Consider the following 27,588-nt stretch of genomic DNA (forward strand, 5'->3'; position numbering starts at 1 on the left):
TTCTCTCTTTCAGACCGAGGAAAATAAAATCATGAAGCAATCAAATCAAATTTCCCAGAATGAGTTAGGCAAAGCGAGTTCAGTAATGGACGACGATAATCTGTGTAACTTCTCATTGCCCTCGAATTTGAGGAATACTCCAGAGCTGCAAGAGACGATAGTTTTCAATTCCGAACCTAATCAACAGCAATATTTATCCAGTATCGATAATCAATCGAACGAAGATATCTCGTCTTTGGTCCACAATGATCTCCTTGAGGACACTACTAACTGGGAAAACGAAAAACCAGAAACCTCGAAAGACAAAGTTCCAGAGAATTTGTCCATGCAACAATCTTACACGAAAGTAACAGATTCTGAGAGCAGCGAATCCATTGATTCCGTAGAACAATCCGAACATGCGCTGTTAGAATTGTGTATACAGTCTGGACCAACGAAAATGGATGACATTCAAAACATTTCGTTGAAGTCCAATACGGACGAGTTCAGACAAAGACGGATTAACGACTTAGATGAGGATAAAATGTATAACGACACATGTGAAGTAGATGGTATTAAGAAAGAAGAGACTAGCACAAAGCATAAGACGCAGAAAGGTGGAGACGCAACGAAACACGTTGAGAAAGAAGAGGTGTATCGTCGTCAACGGGATCCTGATGCCATGATCGCCTCGCTAGATCGACTAACAGCTACTTTGGTGCAGCAGACGGAAGCGATACGTGAACGGGATTCGAGTGCAATGAAACAGAGTATACTAAGTGACACGTGGAACGAAGATTCGCCTAACGAAATCTCTTTCCCTAGCATCAGCATCAGTGCTCCTATAATTGCCTCGTTCAAGAGTGACGTACCAGAAGACCAAGGTACGGAGACAGTTAGTAGCGAAAGTGGACACATGACGAACTCTAAAATCATTCAAAGAGAAGCAATCAAATTGGCCGAAGCAGTCGATGCAGAAATGAACAGACAAAACGAATTAGACACAACTAGTATGACGTCCATGGACTTGGAAGCAATTAAGCCTCCTTCCTCCATGGGAAGCCTGTTGTCTTTGACGGCCAGTTACGCGGGCTCAGGTGACTGCAGCGAGTCGTTCAGTAATCGAGACAGATGTAATTCAACATCCCTTCCTCCACTTCAGGTGAAGAGCGTGTCGACGACAGACTCTCGAGGCTGTCGCAAGAAGTCTCTCCCCCTTGGCGTTGTGGCCAAGCGGGCACTTAATCAAACTCAGAGTCACACGGGAAGCTTGGAGAACCTGTTGAACGAATGCACTGGCTCGCACTTGGAAAGTGTCAAACCACCGTCGATGATGGACGAGCTGCCAGACGTTGGTGATATGGAGAACAGCATGCTGAGCGTTGCAAGCATCACATCGGAAATAGCGGAAACTAAAGACCACTACTCGCACAGTCTAACTGGAAGCGATGCTATGTTCGATTTACTGAAACCTGTCGCGAACGTACTTTCTATAACATGCATGCGTTATGCTGAAGCTATGCAAAACAGCGCGAACAATAGTCTGAGCGAATGCTTGGAAAACATCAATCCTCCTTCATTATTCAACGAAGTCTGCGAAATGGACGAATCAACAATGGAACAGGCTACTGAAACGAACTGTAGCGACACTTTGTGCATCGACGCAGAGTTGTACACCGAAGAAGCCCCTCCACATCCGATCGTAGAAAGGATTGACGAAGTAGGCAACGACACCGACGAAGCTGTTACTCCCATCTCCTCAGAGTACTGCGGTACCAGCTCCGCTGAGTCTACGCCCAGAAAACGGTCGCACAGAAATTTGACACCGAAACAGAAACGAAATTTAGCCAAGGAGAGATACAAAACGTACACTATAGCTGCGGAGATGGACAAGAAGGAAAAGGAAGCTGAGAAACGAGAGAATGCAAACGGAGAAGAGAAGGTTACACGCGGCAAGTGCTCACCGTTTTCTAAATTGACGCCCAAACAACGTAGACAGGAAGACAGAGCCAGGTTTCAGACGCAGGTACTGGAAAATCCTTTTCCTGACTTGAACCAGGATCAGAACGTGCAACGGGAAGTTGATAATGCTTCTAATCAGGAGACTGCAGAGAAGCCTGAAACGTCTCCTGTTAAGTCCTCGATTCCCATGCTGTCCAAAGTCCCTGGCTGTAAAACGATGATAAAGAACCGCATAGAGCAAAAGAAGAACAGGGAAAGATATCGCACGAGAACTCTGAACGACTCTGAGTGTATTTTCAAAGATGCAGAAAACGGTGTCGCTTCAAATACCTTGGAAGAAAGAGTAACTGATACAACGCGCAATATTCAGTCGGACGAAATTCAAACCATGTTAGAACAGAACGCAACTATTGTATTAAATACTCTGAACGAATCGAAGGCGATCGAGAACATAGAAAACACATTCTTGGACTGCGAGACTTTGAGTTTGGTGTCGAACGAGTCAGAGTCAGAACGCAATCTGCGAATGAAGTTCGTTAATGGTGTTTCTAAAAAATTAATAGGCACATGTGCTCAGCAAATGGAAAATGTGCAAGAACCGGAAGGCGATCACAGAGAGGCGGAAGCTGATACACCTAGGTCCACGGAGGACGTGAGATTTCTGGATGCGGCAGAGAGCGAAAGCGACGACGAGTCGAACAACACCGAAGAGCCACCTAGAGAGACAAAGAGACCGCGTATCATCAAACCCGGAATGGTGAGAGATGCCAGCAACGATTCGAACGCCACGGACAAGTCTGACCCCGAAAGTCCAAAGGCTATTCGAGGCAGAAGGAAAGCTCTTTATTCAAACCCGATAACGCGGAAACCAACGCCACAGTCCTCCCCATTGAAACAAGTGAATCCCGTCAGTGGAATTCCCATAGGACGCAGCAACACTTCCCCCATTGTGAGAGCTACGAGGGCTACCACTCTCAGACAAAACAATAACAATCCAAACATCATAACTAAAGACACTCCAAAATCAAACACGAATCCTAAAATAACTCCCGGTTCAACGGACGCAGAGAAGAGAACGAAGGTCCTATCGGTAGCCGCAAAGAGAGCGTCGGTGCCGCAGAAGGGATCGTCACTCACTTTCACAAAGTCCGTAAAAAGACACAGCACACCTCCAACGTGCTCTCCATCGAACTATCAAGAAGCTAAGACGGACGTACCTATCAAACCCCTGGAAAGACAGGGAACCTTTACCAAAGACGAGCCGGAAGTAGAGAACGCGCCCACGGTGGTCTCCACATCTTCCTCTCCCATAAAAACGAAGATCGCGAAGCCGATCAGAGGTGCTACCTCCAAAGTGCACCCGGCGGTAAGCAAACCTAAAGTGGCGCCCAAAACGCATCAGGCGCATCAATCAAAAGTGACGAAAGGTACTACTTCGGAGAAGATGCAGTCTAAAGCGTTGCCATTGCTGGTTGCTCCGAAACGTTTGCCCACAGGTAAAGTAAGCGCCACCTCGAAAATTCCTGGTTCTCAGAACGTCACGCAGATGGAGAACGGTAAAATTTTTCGGAAAGTCAGTCCTCTCGGGCAGAGGTCCAACAGCAACTCCAGTATCGTGTCCAATTCATCGACAGGTGCGCAAACCAGAAAGTTAGCCAAAGAGGCGACTAGTAAAATAGCGAGTCTTTGGAAGAAAGTGGAGGAGAGCAAGAGCAAGCAACGCTTCGAGAAACCTGACACCAGGCAGTGGGTGCAGCCTGGCAATTGCGCCAACGGTGTGGACGGTCCATCTCCGGTCAGTAATCCACCAGCCTTTAGATTGTTTCGCAGCTCGACGTTCGAGGGAGTGCCTCAGGAGAACGACCACCCGGAATCGACCTTGTACAAGTCGAAGCTGAAGAGACCGTTGGTGATCGGTGTGCAACCGAGCAAAGCGAAGTACAGGAACTCCTGCGACCTCAGCGGGATGAACGCGAACGACGCTCCGTGTAAGATTCCCGTGAAGTCCAGCGAACCCGCCACGTACAAGAAGGATACCGTAGAAGTAGAGGACGCTTCGGTGATCTTGCGGAAACCGCAGCACGCTGAGTCTTCCACGGCGGATGCGGTGGATCCTACGAAACGTATATCGCGCCTTGGTTCCTTCATAAGAGTAGATTCTGCAGAGGGCGCTGCACAAACGCACGTTAACGGCGGTAATGTGCGTACACCCGCATCCGCTATTGTGCCACCTTTTAATTACAATCCGAAACAAGATATACCTTCTTCGCAGGCAACCAAAGTAACGTCAGAGGAAAGCGAAGGAAAATTCAGGATGACAGATTGTCACAGCGACATTGTCACGGCTTCTACGAGAGTGACAACAGTATAGGAGGAGCCTGTTATTAAATAACAAGTTTTCGTTCATAGTATCGCTTCTTTCTTTCAGGCTAGTCATTGTATATTTGCTTCGTTACGCTGCGTTTGATCGCGTGTATCGGCACACGCGGTATTCATTAAGTAAGTTGAATGGTATTCATTTTACCTGGTCCTTTAAATGGCACCGAAAAATGTTAATCGATGATTTTTAGACCCTTCGTACGTGGAAGAATGGCCGATCGGGTGTATTTCTTGGTTGCATGCGTTGTGATGCAAGTTTTTAATATGTACGGATAAAGTGTGAAATAGTCGTCGAAGATCAATGATATATCATTCCTATTCACTTTTACGTATTGTATATACATTATTATTGAGGAATTCCATCATTACGAGGACATTTAAAATCGGTAGTAAGTAGCAGTAATTATGCTCGATTATTTATTCAATTTTGTATATATATTCAACGTGGATGAAGAATGTAGAAAGTTTAGCGAATACGTATTACGAATCACGATGTATATCACAAAAGAATAAAAAACAAAAGTATGTCGCTGTACATCTTCGTAATTAGGTAAATTTGCAAGGAATAAGATCTGTATTTTGTTTCAACCATAACTGATTTGTATTCTTTTAACGAATACAAAGTCTAATTACTTTTAAAGACTGATAGAAACACGATGATGAAGATTTGGACAAAACTTGAACATCTTCAACGCAAAACTGGATGTTAACGATAATTGCGGTAGTGATGTTTATATCAATGTAGCGGTCTAAGTAACGTTAGACTGGCATTGCGTGAAGAGACAAAATTTTGTAAATCCTTACTTTAAGTTTCTAGTCTATTTGAAAATCTACAGTTGAAATAGCTTCTATTTTGGTCATATGTGTAATAACATAAAATCGATTTGCATGTAACAAGCGTCTACTGATTCGACTGGTTACCCTTTCTAAAATACATGTAGGTACGATTACGAGTGTGTACGGATCAATTATGTATTTGTAGATTGGAAAATTGAAAATATTGGCATTGCATTTATCAATTTTATTTTGATACGTTTATCTTTTCTTTAGTTTCGTTCGAACAAAAAATTTACTACACATCTGAAGTGTTAAAAAAATACAATATTTTAAGTTTTCTTCTATATCGTGTCATCTGTCCTTCTACATGTGTTAGATCGATCTAAAGTCTCATTAGAAGGAGAATGTTTGACACCATATGGAGTAGATTTTATTATGAATTATTTAAATGTATTTGTTATAAGTGTTTTACCCTGTTCCAGTTCGAGTTAATTAGATTTAACCCTTCCAACTTGGAACCACATCAGGGTATCCTTATATTTTTTTCTTTATACAAGGTTTGGTCTGTACACCAGATTCTTTTTCAAAGTTCTTTTGTAATCTTTGTCCTTTATCTAGATCTTAAGTGCAATCCATCTTTGGTTATATTGTATTTTAGATTTGGTAGGCATCTTAATGATTTGTATATTAATAATTGCAGTACAATAAAATTAATAGCTACTATCTACTTTCTTTAATTTCAATTATAGTGAAAATTATACAATACATTGCCAACAAAAAAGAATGAAAAATGCTTGAAATTATGTAAAATATTACAAAAAAATAGTAATAAATATACACATTATTCGTCTATCCTTATAAAAATGACTTTATTTATCGAACATTGGACATTCATATAAGTTGATAGATTTATCCTCGGATACCGATGCAATAATGTTGTTTCTTTGCGGATTGTATTTCACAGCCCATACCTAAGAAATCAAATTATTTAAACATTTATGATCTTCTATTAGTCATATATATTTTTAGTTATAATTTAATAAACACAATTTATATGTAAAAAATTTGTTTAAGTTTTAGTACATTTTTCCCGCCGCGTGAATTTAAAAGTTACAAAATATGCACAGTACATAGTACAATGTATACATAGTTTACCTGATCATGATGTTCGTTAAATGTATGTAAACATTGTCGTTGCGCTAATTCCCAAACTTTGACTGTATGATCTGAACTACTAGATGCAAATTTTTGTCCATTTGGAGCAAAAGCGACGCTAAGAACCCATGAAGCGTGCCCTGACATAGTTCCTGCTAAATTAGCATCTTTCCTGTATAGAAACAGATGGTATAATAAATTTATTACAACTCACGAATAATCGAAATTGTACCATACATTCGATTAATTCACTTTGAAGGAATAAATTACTTACACATCATACAGTTTCATGTGTCCATCATCAGATGCAGTAAGAAGCAACTGTGAATCTGGTGAAAAGCACAAGGATCTGATAGGCATTGCATGTCCTGAAACACACAAGTTACATAATACATATGACAATTACAAATTATTAAAAGATATTTTGACATGTACCTTCCAATGTACGTAATACTTTTCCATAGGTAACATCAAAAATATTAATAATCCCATCTATTGCACCACTGGCAATATATTTACCATCAGGACTCTAAAACAAAAATACATTAAGCTGAAGTCTTCCCATTTTTTATTCACATTTTAAATTAATATACTTACAAAGGCAACACTTAAAGTAAATTTTCCACCTCTGGTATCCAATGTTTGTTCCTGTTTTCCACTTTCTGTTCCATATAAATGTATTTTACCAGAATGGCTACCTGATACAATGAACTTGTCATCTGGGGAAAATACCACTGTCCAAATGTCCACAGGCCCAACTTCGATACTTGATATTTTTTCTCCTGCTTCTACATCCCATAATTTTAAGCTGGAATCTAGTGAGCTTGAAGCACATTCTGCAATATAATATGTATCTTACTAATACATGTTTACACATTAAGTAATGGTTACCATTTTTAAATATTTTCTACAAGTGATCTGCTTTTTTCAACTACTTACTTGAACCATCTGAACTTACAGCAACAGATACCACACCAAGTGAATGCCCACTTAATTTATGTTTTAACTGTAAAGCTTTATCTTTTTGTTCCCAAACTTTAACGGTATCATCAACTGAGCCAGTTACTAAGTACTCCAATATTTCTTCTTCATTGGATTGTATAGAATCGCTATAATATAACAACAGAAATATAACTATAAAAGTAACAAAAGAATTATAAGTATTAAATAGGTATGTAACAGGAGAAATATTAATACAACAGATATAAACAGAAACATAAATATGAAGGAACAAAGCCGGAGTAACTTAAGTTTCGTGACAATTACCGCGAATCATCATTATCTGGCTGCGCTTCCTTTTTCTTCTTCAAACAACCCCACGCACAGGTCCAAATACTGTCTTCGTGAGCATTTTCTGTTGTATTAAGTAAGGAATACTGAAAAAATTTCGAACACGACTTTGCAACTGTCACACATCATGGACAACATAACCTTTATGTTTGTAATATTTTACAAATTTATTTATTTCTCACCATTTTAAAAAAATACGTATTAGCTACACAACAGTATATTACTACAGACTGACGTATACTAGTAAATAAAAAAGTTTACTGAATGTAAAATTGAATATAGCTTTACATTACATATACATAAATATATGTACACACATATTATCGTTAGTATCTATGCTTTTCTTGCACATTCGGGGGAAAACTCGGATTTCCTAGAGAAAATGGCTGATGATGAAAAGAAATCCCTACTTACCCTGCCATTTTCCCTAGGACAACGTGATTTGTACTTGAATGTAAATACTTTTGTAAAAATATATTTCCTTGTATATTTTTTAATTCTATAGAAACATACGTCATGAATTTTGTAATGTCTGACTCGCAATAAAAATATTTGATATAGTATTTGTTTTTACTCATTATTTATCATTAGAAGCATATAATTGTAGATATTGTAAGATTCACTAGAAACCGATTTTAAATTTGAGGTTAACTTTTATTTTACGTACGAGGATATTTTACAATTTAAATACTTTAAATTATTACCTTAATTATATTTTACAGTATATGTCAACGTACAAGTAGGTGATGAAGAGGATAGTTTTTATTGTTGCTAACTGAGTAAGTGCAATCAATGAATTCTTTTCAAATAAATAAAAATATAATGAATACCTGCCCTTTACTTAATTTTAAGTAGTCAATTATAAAGACTATATTATTACAGGATACATTTTATTAGGAAGAATATTTATACGAGTTATAAAACAGTTCAAAATGGCAAACCTAGGAGGTAATGTACTACCTAAATTTCGTGATAAATTTAAAGTAACAACAAAAGATATATTACGATGGTTTCCTGGACATATGCAGAAGGGTATAAGACAAATGGAACGACAACTGAAAAATGTAGATTGTATCATTGAAGTTCATGATGCCAGAGTTCCAATTTCTGGTCACTATGCTGATTTTAAAAAAACTTTAACTGGGATAAAGCCACATATTTTTTTATTGAGTAAAATGGATTTAGCTGACATGACACTTAAAAAGTCTATAATCCAAAATTTAAGTCAAGAAAATTTATCCAATGTAGTATTTAGTAATTTAAAAGATATGAATTGCAAAGGAGTTAAAAATTTATTACCTTTAGCACAAAAATTAATTAAAGAATCAAACCGATTTAACAGAGCACAAGAGACTTCATATCAAATAATGATTATTGGTGTTCCAAATGTAGGAAAATCTTCACTCATTAATCGTTTAAGAAATGTTAATCTTCGTAAAACTAATGCAGCACATGTAGGTGGTGTTGCTGGCATTACAAGATCTGTATCAACAAGAATACAAATATCAGAAGATCCAAAAATTTATGTCTTAGATACTCCTGGAATTTTAACTCCTAAATTAAATGATGTAGACACTGGTTTAAAGTTAGCATTAGTCGGTTGTATGCAAGATCATTTAGTAGGGCCAGAAGTACTTGCAGATTATTTATTATTTTGGCTAAATAAAAACGGAAAATTTGAATATGTGGAAAAATTAGGTTTAACAGAACCAAATGATGATATATTATATGTTCTTACATATACTGCAGCAAAAATAAAAAAAACTATAAGAATAAAAAACTATGATGGACGAATTATTATGAAGCCGGATATAAGATTCGCGGCAGAACATATTGTCTCCAGGTTTAGAAAAGGAGAATTAGGCTATTATTGCTTAGATGAAGATATATTAAAATGATCAATAAAAGTATAATATCAAAAATAACAGCAAACAACACAATTAATATTGTACGTTTATTGTATAAAATATTTAGTTTGTAGGTATATAAATAGGTAAATTTATAGTTAAATTTATTAACTATTTAAATCTAAAGAAAGAATTTGAAATGAATTTATATAAAAAAATACTTTCATTTATTAAATAGTAACAAACACTTGTGTAATAGTAATAGTATAAATAAATATAAGTTACAAACTTGTTATGAATGCTCTTATAATTTCATTAAAATATAGTTCTTTTATTTATTTTGCTTCTTGATACCTGAACTTTTCTGATCTATTATATAATCTTACTTTTAACTATTTAGGTCTGTATTTACAGCATGTTTAATCCAGCACAAAGTACATTTTGGAAGTTACTTTCAAAATTACTAATTATAATAAATAATTATAGTAGAATATTATACATGTTAGTCTAAAATGATATACGTCATAACAAACAAAACTAAACTTAAAGATATAAATTTTTATTGGCACAATAATTAAGTATATAAAACTTTAAAAGTATTCTTATGCTATCGTCGTCCTTCGAGTATCGTAAGTCCCGTTATCCGAGTAACAATTCCCCCAATACATATTTCCATGTAAGTTCTCTTACTTTCACCGCACGGAACTTCGTCGCTGGTATAATAATCTTTTACAATTTGTCATCAAACCATTACCAATTTTTTTTATATTCCTAAGTCCAACTATTACTGAATGGAATCGGATTTATCTATATATCTAATTCCAAAATTGTTAGTTGACTTTTTAAATATGTTTATAAAATTTAAAGAATAATAAATTTGATTAATAAACTACGATTGTAGTGAAAATGTTTGCAAGAGTGACATTTTATCCAACGCTGTTGTATAATGTATTTATGGAAAAAGTTTCGTCGAGAAATTGGTATGATAGAATCGACGAAGTAGTTATATTGGGTGCTCTACCGTTTCGCAGTATGACGAAACAGGTATGTATTCATAAGCTCCAAAATTATGTTTATAATTAATGATATTAATTAAAAAAAAATATACAAATTTTAGTTGATAACCGAAGAAAATGTTAAAGGTGTTGTTTCAATGAATGAAGATTATGAACTACGAATATTTTCAAATACTGAGAAGGTGCGTTAATTATAATCTAAAATTGTTATTATTTAGTCAAATATTTTAAACGATAGATACTTTATTTGTAGGAATGGCAAATGCACAATGTTGAATTTTTGCAACTATCTACAACAGATATCTTTCAATCACCTTCACAAGAAAAGTTAGAGGATGGTGTAAACTTCATTAACAAATTTCGTAATATACCAGTTGAATTAAATAAATCTAACACTGATAATAAAACGTACCCCCATGAAAGTGTTTATGTACATTGTAAAGCAGGGCGAACGCGGAGTGCAACATTAGTTGGGTGCTATTTAATGATGGTTAGACAAAAACATAATATTAGATCATATATATTGTATTCAAAAAAAGACTGATTTGAAATGGATAAAATTTAAATTAATAACTTATAAATAATTCATTTTTAGAAAAATCAGTGGACTCCAGAGGAAGCAGTAGCATACATGAAACAAAAAAGACCTCATATATTACTGCATACAGCACAGTGGAATGCACTAAAGCTTTTCTATAAAAATCATGTAGAGACTAGTAAATTATTTATATAAATATGAAATTTATGTCTGTTATAATAATTACAGTAATATATAACAATATTTAAATCAACATGTACAAAAAGTTTTATTTATTATAAACTACTGTTCTCATAAAGATTTATAACTTACTTTCTGAAACAGATTTTTGAGCGTACTTTACATGTGCAAATGCAAACATTTTAGCCTTTTCAATTGCTTTCTGTATTAAATCTTTCTGTGAAGCATCAGAGATATTCATGGTCTTCATACTGGCAACTAAAGATGGATTAAAACCAGTTGTTGGATGATATTTTACATTAAAAGTTTTGAGAACAACGTTCATCCAGTTTTTTGCATTAAACTGTTTAGATGCAATCTCCTGTACAAAACAAACTTCTTTAATTAATTTAACAACAAAAATTTGAAGTATCATCTACTAATATGTTCTTTATACCTGAGGCACGGAACACCATGCTTTTATTGTGTCATCATGGTATACAATAATAAGTATTGGTGTACTTGGATAAAGAGATACAACCTCTTCAAGTGATAAATACAAGAGTTTCTTACGTATACAGTGAACAATAAAAGGAAATGTTGAATAGATGTTACTTAAATCCACATTTATAGAAGACCTTTGAAAATAATTTTACACTGTATAAATTATATCTATGCATTTGCTTTGTTTTTATAAGGATCAAAAGTAGGATATAATACTTACTTTTCTATTTCTTTTTCTTGTGTCCAAGCCAGATCATTTAAATGTTTTAATTTCATTAAACAATCCTCTTTAACCAGAAATGGTATAGGTTCTGCTTCCGCAGTCAGTTTATTTTCAATTTGTTTACTTTTTAATTTAAATATTGCATATGAAACTTGTCCTGTTTTTAATTCGTGCTCTAAATCAGAAACTTCTGATTGTATGTTTTCACCTATTAATTTGGCAGATATTGCAGGCTGTCCTACAGCTGCTTCAAGGTTAAAATTACATGTTCCTCTTGTAAAGTATTTTAGGAAGCAGAAGTATTCTAACATTCCCGTTTTAGATACATGTGTACCACAACATGCTTCTCTAAACAAAATGTTAAATACTGGTTATTACTAAAAATAGGACTATATATAATATAGAATCATTTTAAAATGCATAACGAATATTTACTTCGATCTTAAATCTGGAACATCTATTTCTACAACTCTGATACCGGTATAAGGATAGATTTCTCCGGGTATTAATGATACCGAATCTTCTGTTAACAATTCCAGTGAGTTTAATAATTTCGTAGTAACTGGAACATTAGCTTCTATAGCATTATTTACACGGTTTTCAATTTCTTTCAATTGCTCATGAGAAAGTTTTTCTCCAAAAGAATTGTATCGAAATTTTAAAAAATTTGAATTTACTAGAGAATTGCGTGGATAAACTCCCTGAATAATTTGCTTTACAGCTGCGTTCAATAAATGTGCTCCAGTGTGATGCTGCATCACCCCAATTCGAAATTCAGGCACAATAGAAACTGTACAAGCATCTCCAATGCTCAATTTGTCACACAAATTTCTAGTGAAACAAATTTTTATTTTTTCATTTCTTTTTTCAAATATTATATACGTAGTAATGTTTGTAATAATATTAATACTTACTCTGAACTGTTTTGGCCAAATGTTCCAAAATGTATGGCATAACCATCAATCTTTCTTAAATGATTTATACTAAACTTTAAATCTTTTATACAAATGAAACCTTTGTCTGACACTTGACCCCCTTCCATTGAGTAACATACTGTTTTATCCAATACAATTCCAATTTCATCTTCATTCAATTCTGTACTTTCATTTTCTTCAGTTGATATAGTTTTATCTGAAATAAATAAAATAAATACATTTTAAGTTATATTGTTTGTATGTAATTGATGCTAAAGGTAAATATATTAATTGACAAATTTTACCATTTCCAATTAATGCTACAATTTTACTGTCAACAGTAGGAAACTGATAATTATTTCCATCATCAATATATTTATATTTGAAACTATCATCAGTTTTAGGTACATGATTATTTTTAAATGTTTCTACATGTCTTCTTAAGAGATCTACATTGGTCTTTCTTAGGCCAATTCTTGATCGATTTTTGAGGTTTTCGAATTCATTTTCAAAGGCTGCACTGTCAAAACGCAAGGATTCAACCTCTGCTAATTCATTAATCGTTTCTGCACTTAAACCATATGTATCATATAATATAAAAGCAACATTTCCTGTTAATGTATTAGTTGCTTTTCTGAAAAATTCATAGAAGGTTATTAGAAAAATCTTTGTGCTACATTCGTTTATGTACATACATTATATTTACACGTCGATTTTGTAATACTTACAATTCATCAAGTATACTTTGGAAATACTTATATCCAGGTACTAAACCAGGAGTTGCCCATTCAGATATGGATGCTAATTCAGGACGTTTTGCAACAATCTTTTTCCATTCCTTACCAGAAGTATTTTGCAATCTTATGTATAACTCTTCCTCAAATCTCATTATTTTCTGTACCTAAAACACAATATAATATTACAATTACGTTTCATATTGTCATTTCATATTGTATATTACCGTTTTAAGATTATTTTGCAGTTCTGGATAAACATCTCCCAAATTTTCCGCTACAGCATACGCGAGTTCAGGAAGTATATCACGTTTTTTAAATGTCTTTTCACCTATATCAACTACTTTTCTGATTATTTTCCTGAGTTTATTACTGAAAAGACATATGCTTACAATAATGCAACACTTACTGTTACAAAAGGTTTAGGACCTACCTTTGTTCTGGAATTATTCCATCTGCTAAAGCTACAGAAATCATTCTACTATGATCTGCCAACACTCTGTATCCATTATCAAGTCCACTTTTATCATTAGAAAATTTACCCTCATATGCTGGAGCTTTTGTATATTCCTGAATGGTCTTAAAAAGTGGCTGAAAAAGATCTGTATCATAGTTTGACTTCTTCCCTTGCAATAATGCAACTAATCTCTCAAATCCCATGCCTGTATCAACATGATGTTTTGGAAGAGGTACTATTGTACCATCTGTTAACCTGGTGTCAAATATAATTAAAATATTATTTTAAAAAATATTTTTGAAACTAATTTTCATATCCTAGTATACATTACATACCTTGAATATTGTATAAAAACTATGTTCCATAATTCTGTAAGTGCTGGAGAATTTTTACTTATTTGATTTGATTGATTTAATAACTGTTTTGTATAATCTATATGTATCTCTGTACAAGGACCACATGGTCCTGAAATACCCATTTCCCAAAAATTTTCTTGTATTCCAAATGGTAAAATTCTATCTTTTGGAACACCAATATTCAACCAAATATCTCTACATTCTAAGTCAGGTTCTAATTCCAATTTTTCATCCCCACCAAAATAAGTTACATATAAAAAGTCTTTATTAATATTGTACCCTTTTGTTAATAGATCCCATGCATACTGACAAGCTTCTTTCTGAAAAAGTAAATTTATATTGAAAGTTAATATTACAATATACAGAAATAAATCATTTGAAGTAAAGAATCTTGAGAAGTTTACCTTAAAATACTCTCCAAAAGACCAATTTCCTAACATTTCAAAAAATGTGTGATGATAAGTATCACTTCCAACTACATTTAAATCATTGTGTTTTCCACTAATTCGAATACATTTTTGAGAGTTTACAGCTTTCATTACAGGTGGATCATAATAATCTAAGAAAATCCCCTTGAACTAAGGAAGATATTCATATAGATATTCATACATAAGCAAGGTATCATAAAAATGATTCATTATAGAAATTTAAAGGCAAGCCTACTTGATTCATTCCAGCATTTACAAATGGAACTGTATGATCGTTAATAGGTACAACAGGACTGGAGCGAATAAAAGTATGACCTAAATCATTTTTAAAATAATCTAGAAATTCATTTCTAATTAACTTCGCACTTTTCTTTATTGCGGAAGTATTAGAACAGTATGTCCGTGCTGACAATATATGATTCATTTTTTTTCAGTAAAATGTCTTCTCTTTGCTGATAAAATTATGCCTTCTTGTAAGTATATATTACTGCATTTTAAAATATTAATATACGCTATTATGTAAAGCGTTTTTAACTTCAATTCAATTTCTTATAAATTATTTTTAGTTTGCCTAACCTTCCATTCATTCTAAGTTGCAACTATTAAATTGATATATAACAACAGTTTGATATTATTTGAAGAAAATGTAACTCAATTTGATTAAAATTACACAATATCGTTTTTAAGTTTAGTTACTAATATGAATACAAGTGTCGGCAAATTAATTCTGTTCAAAAAGAGAACATACTCATGGTTTGACAAGTTTTTTGTTCATATCGCGCATGTTATTTCTGATTAGTTGGGGCATATTTCGTAATCAAAGACACTGCGCATACGCACTTGTCATTATATTGCCGAATGCGTATACTTAGTACTTCTAATTCAAAGGTTTAAACTACCAAATTCGTAGTTCTAAAAATCTATTAATTTTCAAGTTCTCAAATTTCTGAACTTTTAAATTCCCAAATTTTCTAATTCTTAAAATTCCAAATGTTCAAGTTTGATCATGCTTGATTCATAATTCTTTTCATCATTCGTATACTTTGTCCACCGTGTATATGTCCGGCGAAATAGAAAGCGCGTAGTAGTGATGCAATATCACGTGGTGGGAAATCTGTTGAAGTTAGCCACGTTGCGCAAGTTGATTATGATCTCTCGTTGAACGAAGAGCATACAATTTCTTATAATAAATACGTCCCATAAAGAATTGAAACATTCCTCATGTTAATCCACTGATTTAAAAATATTATTATTCATCGTTCGTTACTTGTATTTCCATATTTTTAACAAAAGAAAGGTGGCGTGATTACTCATGAAAACGTGGCTTGTCCAGAAATAATCTAGTGATTTTTGTTGTTAGATCAGTAAAGAGTGGCAATAGATAACATAAAACATTGCTTTCCGTCAAAAGTGTTCAAGGTGGAAATCGTTGACGCCATTTCGTATCTCGTTTCGCTGTTAGCGTCACGAAAGTTTTCTCCCTTTTTACTTTAATTTAATTTTGCCAAAACGTCGCAGCCACATGTAAGTAGTTACGTGATTTTTGTAGTCAAATATTCGATGGCCAAAATGATCTAAAAGAAATGTCCAATTTTGTGTGGTAAAGAGATCTCGCATATCGTCAATTACTACTAGGGCACGCCAAGGGCCGGTTGTTTTTTAGATATCCTTTTGTATTGTATCCCCGTATCATTCTATTTTCTTTCCAATTCGATTTGTGATCAATTTTTTTTATTTTTTCGGTTATAATAATTAGATTCCATTAGAAAAATCTAAATAATTCCCTTTTTTTTATTGATAAAATGTGATAACTTTCATGGCCTTGAAGAAAGTATATAAGCGTCTTCTGCGTTTCCCATTCAAAAAATTTTTTATACAATTTCCCCTTAAGTTCTTTCAACGATTTAAGTTTGAGATTTGTAAAATTATAATAAATTAATTTTTTTATCTTGTTTTATTTGGAACAAAAAAAAATACAAAATTATTTTATTTGCAATTTCAGACACCTGTTCTTTTTTGTGATTGTAAAACGTAAAATACAGAATTTTTACGTATAATGTATAATCATGTAAGTTTTATGCATTTTTTTAATATTCTTGAAATGCTGTAGATTCTCCATTTCAGGAAATTTCAAGGAAATGTTAATGCTTACATGTAACCATTTCTTCCAAAGGTATTAATTTTTAATGCATATATAAGTACTTACAAATGTTTATAATTTACTTTTTTATAGTATTGATTTCTTATCATAATATTATTATATATCTATATTTATTGATATTATTAATGCTAAAGTTGAAAAAAGTGCAGTTCACTTCTTTAAGTACAAATGAACATATTGTTAGCATTAACACGTATTCTATTTTGTAATACATCTACAATTAAGTTATTTAATAATTCTTTTGCTATGAATTAGTTAAATAACTGATATTTGCAGTTCTCACATAAATAAACTTGTAAGCATCATTTCAATATTTAGTTAATAGTTCACCTATATTTAACACATCATTTTTTTTAAAACTATTATTTATCATAAATTTCTTACAAGGAAAATAAAAAATTTTCTTAACGCATGGTTTAGTTTTTTTTATATATTAGCAACATACATTAATATTAAATGTTTTATTTTACATAAAATATCATTGTGATTATAACTATAAATTCTTATGGTTAAACTTGAAACAATTGAAATTTCATAAATTCAACAGTATTGAATAATTAAAACTTTACTTTAAAGATTACGAGCTTCAGTATTTACCACAAAACTTGAAAGTGTCTGCTTTAAGATGTTGATTCACGCAAAACTGTAATCTTGTATATGTATAAAATTATAATATAAATAATATTAATTGATATTAATGATTCCTAAAGATTTGATAAGTTATGGAAGAATTGTACAAAGCATTACATGTATATTAGTTATAATTATTCTAAGCATTAATATCAAACTGGAATCATTTTAAAGTGAAGTGATGTAACTACAGAATATCAATTAATAATATTCTTTTTTTATTTTCAGAAAATGGTTTCATCTAATCAACCGGTAAGAACAATGCTAATAGTAACTTGTATATTTTCATTTGGTATTATTTGATGACTTCATTATTTGTTTATGTGCACAAATTTCTTTATTTTTTTTACAAAAAAAAAAGCATTAGTTAAATGATATGATTTGTTCCTGGGTATGTAAAATATTGTATTTTTTATAAATTCATATATTTTATTAAAATTTTTAATGACTTATTTTATATTTTATAATTATAATGTTATTTATAACATAATAATTATAAGTTTAATGTTAATTAATAATTGTTCCTTAGAAGCTCAGTGATATTACATTGTCATTAGCACATGATTTTTGTAATAATGGTAAAACTTTTGAGCGAGATAAAATCTCGAACAGACACCGTGCTTTTATGAAAATAGAAGCAAGGTCGAATTCAGAGATACAAAAGAACCATTTTCTTTGTAATTTATATTTATACTATATATATACATGCATGTACATATTATAATTAAGTAGATAAATATAATAAAGAATTGTTCCTAATTCGATATTTTAATTTTGCAGAGAAAAACAAAAATATTTGTGGGTCGGTTACCAGAAAATTGTCGCAACGATGAGTTGCGACAATTATTTTTACGTTTTGGTGAGGTAACTGAGTGCGATGTCATGAATCGGTATGGGTTTGTCCACATGGCGCGTGAGGAAGATGCAGCTGCAGCGATCAAAGCACTTCACAATTCCAACTTCAAAGGGGCGACGATCAATGTGGAACAGTCTACTGGCAAATCACGTGGAGCTGGAGGACCACGCAGGGATGGAGACAGAAGAGGTGGACCAATGAGAGGTGGTAGAGGAGGACGAGACGGTGGTAGAGACGCTCGTCCTGGACCTTACAATGATAGAAGAGGTTCGTATAATTACCTAATATATTTTACTAAAGCCATTTTCTCATTAATGATTATAAATTTCTGTAATATTTCTGATATATTATTTATTTTTAAAAAATACATTTATTGTTGCTCCATAAAAATTTTCTTAAAAGAAGTTGATATGCTTTATTCTACACTTCCTAAATAATGTTGAGAGAAATTCATTAATACTGATGTAAACTTATTGTATTATAACATATAAATATAAATTCAGTAGTTTTAGACAAATGGCTATTTAGTATTAATGTAGACAGTGTAGTATAAAGCAATCAAGTGAAATGAGAAAATGGAAAATTAAATCATGTATATTATGTGTTTTAATACAGACTAAAATACCAATTGGATATCTCGGCATGCTTTGCAGTTCTTCCGATCCAACTCGTTGGTTACGATGGATCTGCTGCAGGTGGCGTCGCAACGGGGTACACCGATTACAATCGTGGCGCTGGAGACTTTAGTGGACGTGGAGCAGACTTTGGGACTGGGTACACCGACCGTGGAGCGTATGGACAAAACGTGGGAAGCGCGGCAATGGGCTACACTTCTACAGCGCCTGGAATGGGAGGAGGATATGGACCAGCAACCGGAGCAGTTGGAGGATACGGACCTACAGGAACAGCTGACTACGGACGAACAGATTATACTCGTGCTGCAGATTTTGGAGCTAGAACAGATTATGGTAATTATCATTCATTTTATTTATAATTAACTTCTTGTAATTAAAGCGGCATTTATTCTTTTTATCTAACATAAAAAATACTTACATTTGCAGTAGTTGGAGGTGGAATGACTGGAGATTTTAGTCGTGGCGCACCAGGTCCAATGGATTATGGACGTACTGATAACTTTGGTGCAAATCGCACAGTTGATTATACAGCTAGAAATGATTATGATCGCACTGCAACAGGACCTATGAGAAATGGTGGTGGTGCAGTTGCCACTACTGGATATGGAACAGGGTACACAGATGTAGGATATGATGAAAGCCACTGGTAATCTATTTTGTTTTCTTTAGAACATTTAAATTAAGTTTAAAATAATTTAATTATTCTAAGTTTCAACTAACATAAAATACATTTCTTATATATAATATGTTCATTGCATATTAGTAAAAGCTTCTCTAATATTTAACTTTCAATGATATTTCAAATTGTTGCATTTAATTATTAAAGATCACATTGATACATTTTCTACAGCTTTATAAAACCGTACAAACACAACAGTCATGAATTGAAACTTCATTTTTATTCTAACCTGTAATGCTTAAACTAATTCAATAGTCATTAAACACATACTTTTAATTAATTACGCTTGAGCAAGATTTTGGTGCATCATGCAGGATAGAGTGAAAATAAGTTAATATATTCCAATTGTGTATGACAGGGGTTATCCGGGCGGGCCTGGGGATATGATGGGTGGGCCCGGGGGGGTAAATCAGGCAGCTTCGATGGCCTATGACAGGAGGGATGGTCCCCCTGTTAATGATATGACTCCGTTTAACAGGCCAATAAGTACAGGACCCAGCTACAGCACTGGGGCACCTAGCTACAGTACTGGTCCAGGACCACAAGCAGATATGTTTAGTAGAAGACCAGGCAGTGCTGTCCCCAGTAGTGGATATCCTCCTGTTGGTGGAGGGTAAGTTAAATTATATTTATCTCATTATTAGCTTAAATAAATATAAAAAATAATGAGTATTATTTGAACATGATAAACTGTTTTTCTTTTTCTTTAATAATCTGTACAAATAACAAAATGGTATATGGAATGTATAAACAATATAACTTAACTTGTTTACAAGTACACATATCTTCAGTGGGAAAATTTATATATTTTTTCTTAAATATATGTCATAATTAAAAATAGGAATAATATATCTATACTGAGGTGCATTGTAGGCTTCCATTAGTCAAAAGAAAATTTCTTTCCTTAGCTTGCTCTAGGTTCTTAGGTACTCCCAAGGTACTCCCATAAGTAAAAATGATGGAAGCCTATATGGTACCCTCTTGTAAAAAACAAGAAAATTAATAGTTTAATTTTTGTTTTAGTTATACCGAAGGATACGACAGACCAGATGCATATGGTCCTCCGCGCAGTGGTGGACGGTAAGTCTTTTTCTCGCTACTATTTTCTTTTAGTATATTACACATTTTACACGAATGCGTTTTCCAAAGTGACACTCATTACACAGCGTTGAAGAGCGATGTTAATTTATGCGAATAACGATCGTTCGTTAATCAGGCGACCACGCTCTTTTTGCGCAACGTATTACATTTAGTTCAACCACTGATCCTCAATGTGTTCACGTTTCTTATGCGGATCGAGTTAGGCTAAAACATATTTTCTGTAAAAGTATAAGGTGTGACACTTAGCGCGAGGGAAACGTTTCTTGATCATCGAAAGCGTACATTTGTGCATGCAACGGCACGCCATTGATCTCGTTTGTCAAATACCGAGAAAATCGTTCTGCGACTTTTCTAATGTTGAGTGTGAAAGAGAACAGAGGTAGTTGTATTTATGTTATAGTTTCATATGATGTTTGAAGATTTTGTTTCAATTTAACATATTAATACTAATTCAGATATTTTTATTCAATAAAATTAAGTTCTTCAGTACATGTTTTTAGTTAAACTTGAGATACAATTTGTGGATATAGTTTACAATAAATTGTCAAATGCACATCTCTTGAGTGATGACCTCGGATGATCAACATGAACATTTAGTTTTTATATATAATGTTGATTGTCTGAGGTCTCCTTTTCATTTATCTTATTAGTTATATTAAAATTAAATAATTTCTTCAGTAAAATATTTTCGAATACTGCCTCTCTTCTTTTATGTACTCTGCGCCCAAAAGTCCGCGAAATTCAGCGTCCACGCCGAGAAGAGTATTTGCGAGTAATCGGCCGATCTGGCAGATATGACGATGACAACGACGACGACGTTAATAAACCGTAATGCGAAACACTGCGTCGGTATTCGTGCATGTTAAACACGCACGAAATTCAACAGATTTCATCTATTTTTTTTACTTTTTTTTAACGAACGCTGTATAAGAAACAATGCGTATTCAAGATGCATATATGTACGAAGCTCGGTTTGCTACGAGAATTGCGTTTGCGTTTGTATCTTGTTTGTCGCGCATCTCTTGGCAAGAAATGTTGCAAGGTAGCCGAATACTTTCGACGATTATTACGAAATTTTTACGTTCGAATGCTCGAAACGCATCGTGGCTCGCGGTTATTTAAACGCTATAAACTGTTTTGCGAAAATGGCGAGAATGGCGCCTTTTTATGCGGCGATACCTTTAAACTTGTGATAACTTATCAGACCTGGGACTAAGGCGTTTCTTCTGTGTAACAAATAGGCGACATTTTCTTTTCAATATACTGATATATTTAATTGTAAAGATTTTCTATAAATATTCTATTATGTATCGAAAATCAAATGAGATGAAATTAGAAAGAAATAATTGGAAAGTGAAAAATTTAATGCGGAAAACAATTTGTAAATTTGTTATATTAGTAATATGCTCCGACTGAAGTTAAGACTTGAATAAAATGTAGAATAACATTAGAATGAAATCTTTCAGCTCTGATGTCATACTGCATCCAGTTGGAATACGTTGAATTGTATATAGAGATTGTTGATCTGGCTTAAAGTAGGAAAGAATTTCCGTAGAAATTTGTAAATAATTCCCCAGGTCTGTAAGTTGTATATCATTCGGCAAATGTGTATTATATATTCGTTGCGAAGAACCGAAAAGAAAAAGATGAGGTTTCCGTTCGTCGTCGTATGAAATATCGGTTCGATTGTCGAGAATTCGCGCGTACCAGTGTTGCATCTTATACTTTCCAGCTTTTGTTTCGCCGCAAGGCGATTGGAAGGAATTAATACTGCGATTTTTCATTTTTTGACCTTTTAGCTTCCCAGGTCCGGCAGACGCGATGCCACCGAGGTACTAAAAGCGTACTAAAGCAAAATACTAAAGCGCATGCGAAAGGCACCCTTAACAAACAAAAATACAACAAAAAAATGCCTCTTTAGTCTGGTGGTCATTCGCTTACGGAATCGAATACCTAGGAACTGCCCTGCGTCCGACATACAGAATCCATATACCATTACATACGATATATAACTATGTATAATGATAGATACGATAGAGATACGATAACGTTTAATGCTAACTTAAGCCACGGTAAGAATTAAGAAGCATCAAATATGAGTAATAACGAATAAGAATGAACACAACCTACGATTCATTGACGAAGAGCATAGAAGAAGATTGAATCCCCCGATTGAAGTGAAACGAACAAGAAACAAACAAACAAACGAACAGAAACAAAAAAAAAGTATTCCAAGATGGAATCAAGGGATTTTATATATTGTCGTTCATTTTCTTTTTCCAGCAGATAGCGGATATTCATTTTGTTTTGCGATTTCTGTTTCGTAGTGTTTTCTTGATATTTCCTATGTTTTTTCTCTCACTCTCTTGTTTCTCGTAGCGCTAAATGCAGAACAGCCCAACTTCAGAAACGGTTACGGGTTGAACAATTATCTTTTTATCTATCTTATTGTCACACGATAATTACACGATTAGGATAAAATAATTTCGTTATAAGTTTATATATATATATCAAATATTTAGATCAGCAAGATGATGTTGACTTAGGCTATTAAACAAGATTAAAAGAAAAAAATGCTGTATAATCTTTTTTTACACGTAAGAACTTGGATAATGTTTTAAATGTTCATTAATAAAGCAAGGAAACGTGTTTGCAGAAGAGTTATCAATGTACCTTGACGGAATGAAAAATAAAATTCAAACGTACATATCTTTAAGTCTCTCTTGGCTCTAAATGTTTCAGAGGTGTACATTTATACTTTGCTAAACCTTGTATCTTCAAATGTGTTTCACGCGTACCATTGGGGATCTTTCTGTATCTTTTTTTTTATTTTATTTTTCTTTGTACTTTTCGTTTCGTGCGATTGTTTATGCTTTTCAAGCAAAACTTTCTGCTACATCTTCTCTTCGTTGAAACGTGCGACGCTGGCTAGCTGATAGAAGGGGATCCGTCGAATACAAATTATCTACATGGAAGATGATATTAATTAATGGTGAAATTAATGGCATTTCACTCGCGCGATATCGTTTTTCTCGTTCTACAGCGAACCAACTAGGAATGTTCGGCGCGCGTTCCATTCTTGGTACACATTATTATTATCTGAATGATGTTTTGCATTGCAACGTTACCATAGAAATTAAGATAAATATGATCGAGATCAATCGTTTATACAATATACTTCTTTTTCATTTGTACGCCCTTATTCATGTCACTGAATTTGCTTTTCATTTTTCAGAGTCGAACAGTTAGATCAGACAGGGATACAGAACTGAAGTTTTCAAAACGCTCGCTGTGGACCAAGAACTCATACAAGCGTCTACTATAATTTTCACCATAAACATGTGTACAAAGTGTTCCACTATCCAGCATCAAAACTATTGATATTTTCTTTTTCCTTTTTATACGTAAAATCATGTTTTCTGTTTTTGAAAAAGAATCTGATTAAACTTTTCTTTAAAAGTTACTAAAGAGAGGAAAGAAATGTATTAACAATGTATTGTAAATTGTATGTACAATCATTACTATATCAGTAATGTAAAAGATCAAATTGAAAAATAGAATGTTTTGAACAATTGTTAGAACAATACCTTACATCTATTCTTATTGGGAGGCATTGTAAAAAAAAATTCCTAGATTCTTTATTAGAAACAGAAACAATTCATTCCATTTTTCTTTTCATAAAAATCAGTAGTTCAGATATTTCAAAGGATGCTTACCGTGGGACACTCTGTACGTGTATTTATAGTAATTAATTGGTTATTTTTAATTCATTGCACTCTAAGCATATCTCGCTGGCACAAGTTTGTATCAATTGTATCTACATTGGTGCTTGAACGCTGTTTAGAACAGTTAGAGTGTGCAAAGGGTTAATAATAAGGAACGATGTTACCGAATAACTTCTTAAGTTTTCAAATACAACATTGAAATAATTCAAATATCTAGTATTTACTCTGCTGAATGTATTCGGTCCACAGCGTCCATACATTACGAATTTCAATGTTCCTATTATAGAAATCTCCATGTGAAAAATGTTTTTTGTCAAATAGATATCCCATCCTCCGTTTAGAATTCTTTTATGGTTTATAACGGTGATGGTCGGGGCCTGATAGTGTTCACAAGGCACTGGTGCAATGATGGGTTTTAAAGATTTCAAATTTTCAAATGTATATATTTTTTAGCTCTACAATTTAAGGATTTGGAAATTTAATTTGGACAATTTGAAAATTTGTAAACTGACTACTCATCAGTTGACCATCATTGGTATATGATACTTGGTAGAACCATTCGTGTAAACGTTATGATCTCGATCATTGTATTAGTTTGATATTTTTGAAGCTCTCGAAACTTTTGTATGTTAGAATACAAGTGTAAATGCAGAACTTCATTTGAAAGTTGATGGAATCTACAATGACTTGTACTTAGAACAGCGTAATCTTGAATTGTGCGACGAACCCGCGTAAGCGCAGCTCACTTCGAATCCTGGTGGCATATCAACGTCAGATTATACGAAGAGACCGATATCAAGTCGCTTACCTATGCGTGTGGCCCGTAGATGCGACTACTGGTGAATAATGCAAGCTTCGATATGCGGATAACGTGCTACAAATTGCGTTTGCGCTCAAAGCTGGCGGTGCTTTGAATTTATACAGAAGGTATGTTTAACGCGTGCGCCCTTTACTCTTTGCTCATTAAAGCAAAATTATAAATAGAAACATATAAAGATAATAAATAACAGAATGCGCTCTCTTATGCGCATTGTGTCTATTATCAGTCATTGCGAACGATGAAAATGCACGGAACTACGAAAAAAAAAGAAAAGAATGTTACTACAATCGTCGATTGTGAAAATACCGTTGCGAACGTGCTGCGATGGCGAATATTTTCGACATTTAACACGCGTTAATTCTAATTCCATCTCCTAATGACCAATCTTACTTTTATTTGTCAAAACTGTTTGGAGGCGCAATGATAATATTAACTAAACTGCAATTATTTTATTTCATTAAATTAGTCTTGTTACTTCTTACAATACACTGTATTTTAAAATTACTTTAAGTATATTTAAATTAATCAATTGTTATCTTTGTAGATGAACAATTAGTGCTGTGATATTGCTTTTATATACTTCAGTAGTTAATAATTATACAATTAGGAACTAAGGAAAAGATATATTACATTCAGTTACATGCGCTAATACTAGACATTAAACGATACAAATTGACATTTGCGACAGAATGCAACGGAGATGGAATTAGGAGTAAATTAATGCGAATACAGTTTTTTATGTGAATGTCAAAGCATAAAATTTTTCTTTAGTTTAAGATTTCACAAGAAATGCTCGTATCTGTTGCGGGCTTTGAAAATGCGCTATGCACCAAATAATACCATGTTTTTGATAGATTACAAGCGGGATGACGACACAGTGAGGACAATGAGATGAACTCAGATTGGAAGTGTGGGTCCTAATAATACCATGGAGTCTCTCACTCTATACTCAGGTCCGTGGATTTATTCCATCAGCAGGAATGTTTGCGACGACGTTAGAAAGAAGAGAAATGCGGATAAGGAAGAGAAAAGAGGGTTTCTTTTTTGTTCACGTGTATTGGAAATGTAAGACACACCGATAATTATTTCCTTAAATATTTCATACGCAAGTGTAAGCGATCAGTATTATTTCATTGTTAACACTCAGGTAATGGTGACTCAAATTCTACTGGTTTTTATTAAAAATTGTTTCTATTGCTTCATTAAAAGAAATAAAAGGGGAGAAAGTATTTTTATAGAATGTGAAGTGTAAGAATTTATCATTAATAAAAAATGTGTGTCATACATGTTGTATCAGATAAACAGTCCATAAATAATATGTAAAAGTCACTAATAGAAATTAACTTCTAATGGAGATCTCAAACCAATGTGCATTGTCAATATTTCAGAATCTTCAATAAATATTGTTAACCCTGAAACATTGATGGTATATATTGGTCATTTGAAGTCTAATTAAAAATATTCGTATTAGGTACTTAAAGTTATGGATAATAGATTTAAACAAGTATTCTGAATACAATAGATAAGATTGGTTAAAAATAGAAATAGTATCTAATAACTTTTTCAACGGCTTCAGCTTAGCAGTCAATGTTTTAAATAAATATAAATAAATTACTCGAGATGCTTTATATGCTGTTTTAATAAAACAATCTACACATCATTGTATATAAAATAAACAAAGATCAGTCTCCCCCGATTTGAAACCAATATCTGAGAGTTAACTAACATATGCCAGTTATTCTTTCAAATATTGAAAGTAAGTAAATTATTCTTTAGTAAAGGTGAACGTTAAGATGTGAAAAATGGCCTTTCTTAAAGCAGGAAATTTAAAACTGATGTCTTTACATAACATACCTAATGTATTTATTATTGTATTCGGCATAAACTTGTAAAGAAACAATATTTATGTAATAAATATTTTTTTCATGTATTATTAAATTGAACATATTTAATTATATCGGACTTTATTTTCAGTGATGTTATTTAAGATCTGGATTTTTATTTACCAATTTTATTATATAACTTTTTATAGGAATGTGTACAAGATACTTTGATATTTGATACAAGCATTATACATTTTAATGTAACAATTTTATAAATGTATAAAAGGTACAGATTTAAAAAAATACTAAAATATGTTAAAAACATTATTATATTACAATAAAGCTTCAAAATAAATTGCATAAAAACATAATGCTGTTACAATAAATACTGCTTTGTAAATGTTTTATAGAAATCTGTGATCTTTTTTTACCAGTCTATA

At 33.1% G+C, this 27,588-nt stretch overlaps 6 protein-coding genes across 25 annotated transcripts in view; 4 read left to right on the forward strand and 2 right to left on the reverse strand.

The window, feature by feature from the left end:
* LOC100877316 (uncharacterized) overlaps positions 1-5,820 on the forward strand; it is a 46,423-nt gene extending 40,603 nt beyond the window's left edge. For 6 of the 8 annotated variants that reach the window (XM_076540030.1, XM_076540029.1, XM_012282230.2 and 3 more), the window contains one exon: positions 14-5,820. In XM_076540030.1, the coding sequence (XP_076396145.1) occupies positions 14-4,312 (4,299 nt within the window). In that variant the 3' untranslated portion in view covers positions 4,313-5,820. The remainder of the gene's footprint in view (positions 1-13) is intronic. The other 2 variants (XR_013040575.1, XM_076540032.1) reach the window with 2 other exon arrangements.
* A 127-nt stretch (positions 5,821-5,947) lies between these two features.
* Positions 5,948-7,870, reverse strand: LOC100877430 (WD repeat-containing protein SL1-17). Its single transcript, XM_012282249.2, has 8 exons — positions 7,725-7,870; positions 7,519-7,628; positions 7,192-7,361; positions 6,850-7,088; positions 6,688-6,781; positions 6,527-6,620; positions 6,253-6,424; positions 5,948-6,068 (listed from the first exon to the last, which is right to left on the reverse strand). Exons 1-8 carry the CDS (start codon positions 7,725-7,727, stop codon positions 5,967-5,969), a joined length of 984 nt encoding a protein of 327 aa, XP_012137639.2. The 5' UTR covers positions 7,728-7,870; the 3' UTR covers positions 5,948-5,966.
* A 394-nt stretch (positions 7,871-8,264) lies between these two features.
* Positions 8,265-11,196, forward strand: PTPMT1 (protein tyrosine phosphatase, mitochondrial 1). Its single transcript, XM_012282246.2, has 6 exons — positions 8,265-8,321; positions 8,425-8,490; positions 10,291-10,433; positions 10,507-10,587; positions 10,659-10,895; positions 11,001-11,196. The coding sequence occupies exons 2-6, from the start codon at positions 8,475-8,477 to the stop codon at positions 11,136-11,138; spliced, it is 615 nt and encodes a 204-aa protein (XP_012137636.1). The 5' UTR covers positions 8,265-8,321; positions 8,425-8,474; the 3' UTR covers positions 11,139-11,196.
* Positions 8,475-9,684, forward strand: LOC143265828 (mitochondrial GTPase 1). The gene has a single exon (XM_076540046.1). The coding sequence runs from the start codon at positions 8,475-8,477 to the stop codon at positions 9,438-9,440; it is 966 nt and encodes a 321-aa protein (XP_076396161.1). The 3' UTR covers positions 9,441-9,684.
* Positions 9,933-15,784, reverse strand: AlaRS-m (alanine--tRNA ligase, mitochondrial). The gene is made up of 12 exons (XM_012282240.2): positions 14,954-15,784; positions 14,695-14,868; positions 14,270-14,610; positions 13,911-14,189; positions 13,705-13,849; positions 13,472-13,644; positions 13,049-13,377; positions 12,744-12,960; positions 12,265-12,660; positions 11,827-12,177; positions 11,560-11,740; positions 9,933-11,484 (listed from the first exon to the last, which is right to left on the reverse strand). Exons 1-12 carry the CDS (start codon positions 15,140-15,142, stop codon positions 11,245-11,247), a joined length of 3,015 nt encoding a protein of 1,004 aa, XP_012137630.2. The 5' UTR covers positions 15,143-15,784; the 3' UTR covers positions 9,933-11,244.
* A 316-nt stretch (positions 15,785-16,100) lies between these two features.
* Positions 16,101-27,255, forward strand: LOC100875854 (uncharacterized). Of its 13 annotated transcripts, none has more exons than XM_012282255.2 (9): positions 16,101-16,242; positions 16,721-16,786; positions 17,738-17,761; positions 18,290-18,632; positions 19,019-19,333; positions 19,427-19,646; positions 20,038-20,292; positions 20,703-20,759; positions 26,180-27,255. In XM_012282255.2, the coding sequence occupies exons 2-9, from the start codon at positions 16,775-16,777 to the stop codon at positions 26,193-26,195; spliced, it is 1,242 nt and encodes a 413-aa protein (XP_012137645.1). In that variant the 5' UTR covers positions 16,101-16,242; positions 16,721-16,774; the 3' UTR covers positions 26,196-27,255. The 13 variants fall into 13 exon arrangements, with proteins under 13 accessions (XP_012137645.1, XP_076396154.1, XP_012137640.1 ...); XM_076540039.1 differs by lacking the exon at positions 26,180-27,255 and adding an exon at positions 24,016-24,715; XM_012282250.2 differs by lacking the exon at positions 26,180-27,255 and adding an exon at positions 22,580-23,496.
* Positions 27,256-27,588: the final 333 nt, after the last annotated feature.

Source organism: Megachile rotundata, chromosome 15 (assembly GCF_050947335.1).
Source record: "Megachile rotundata isolate GNS110a chromosome 15, iyMegRotu1, whole genome shotgun sequence".
NCBI lineage: Eukaryota > Metazoa > Arthropoda > Insecta > Hymenoptera > Megachilidae > Megachile > Megachile rotundata.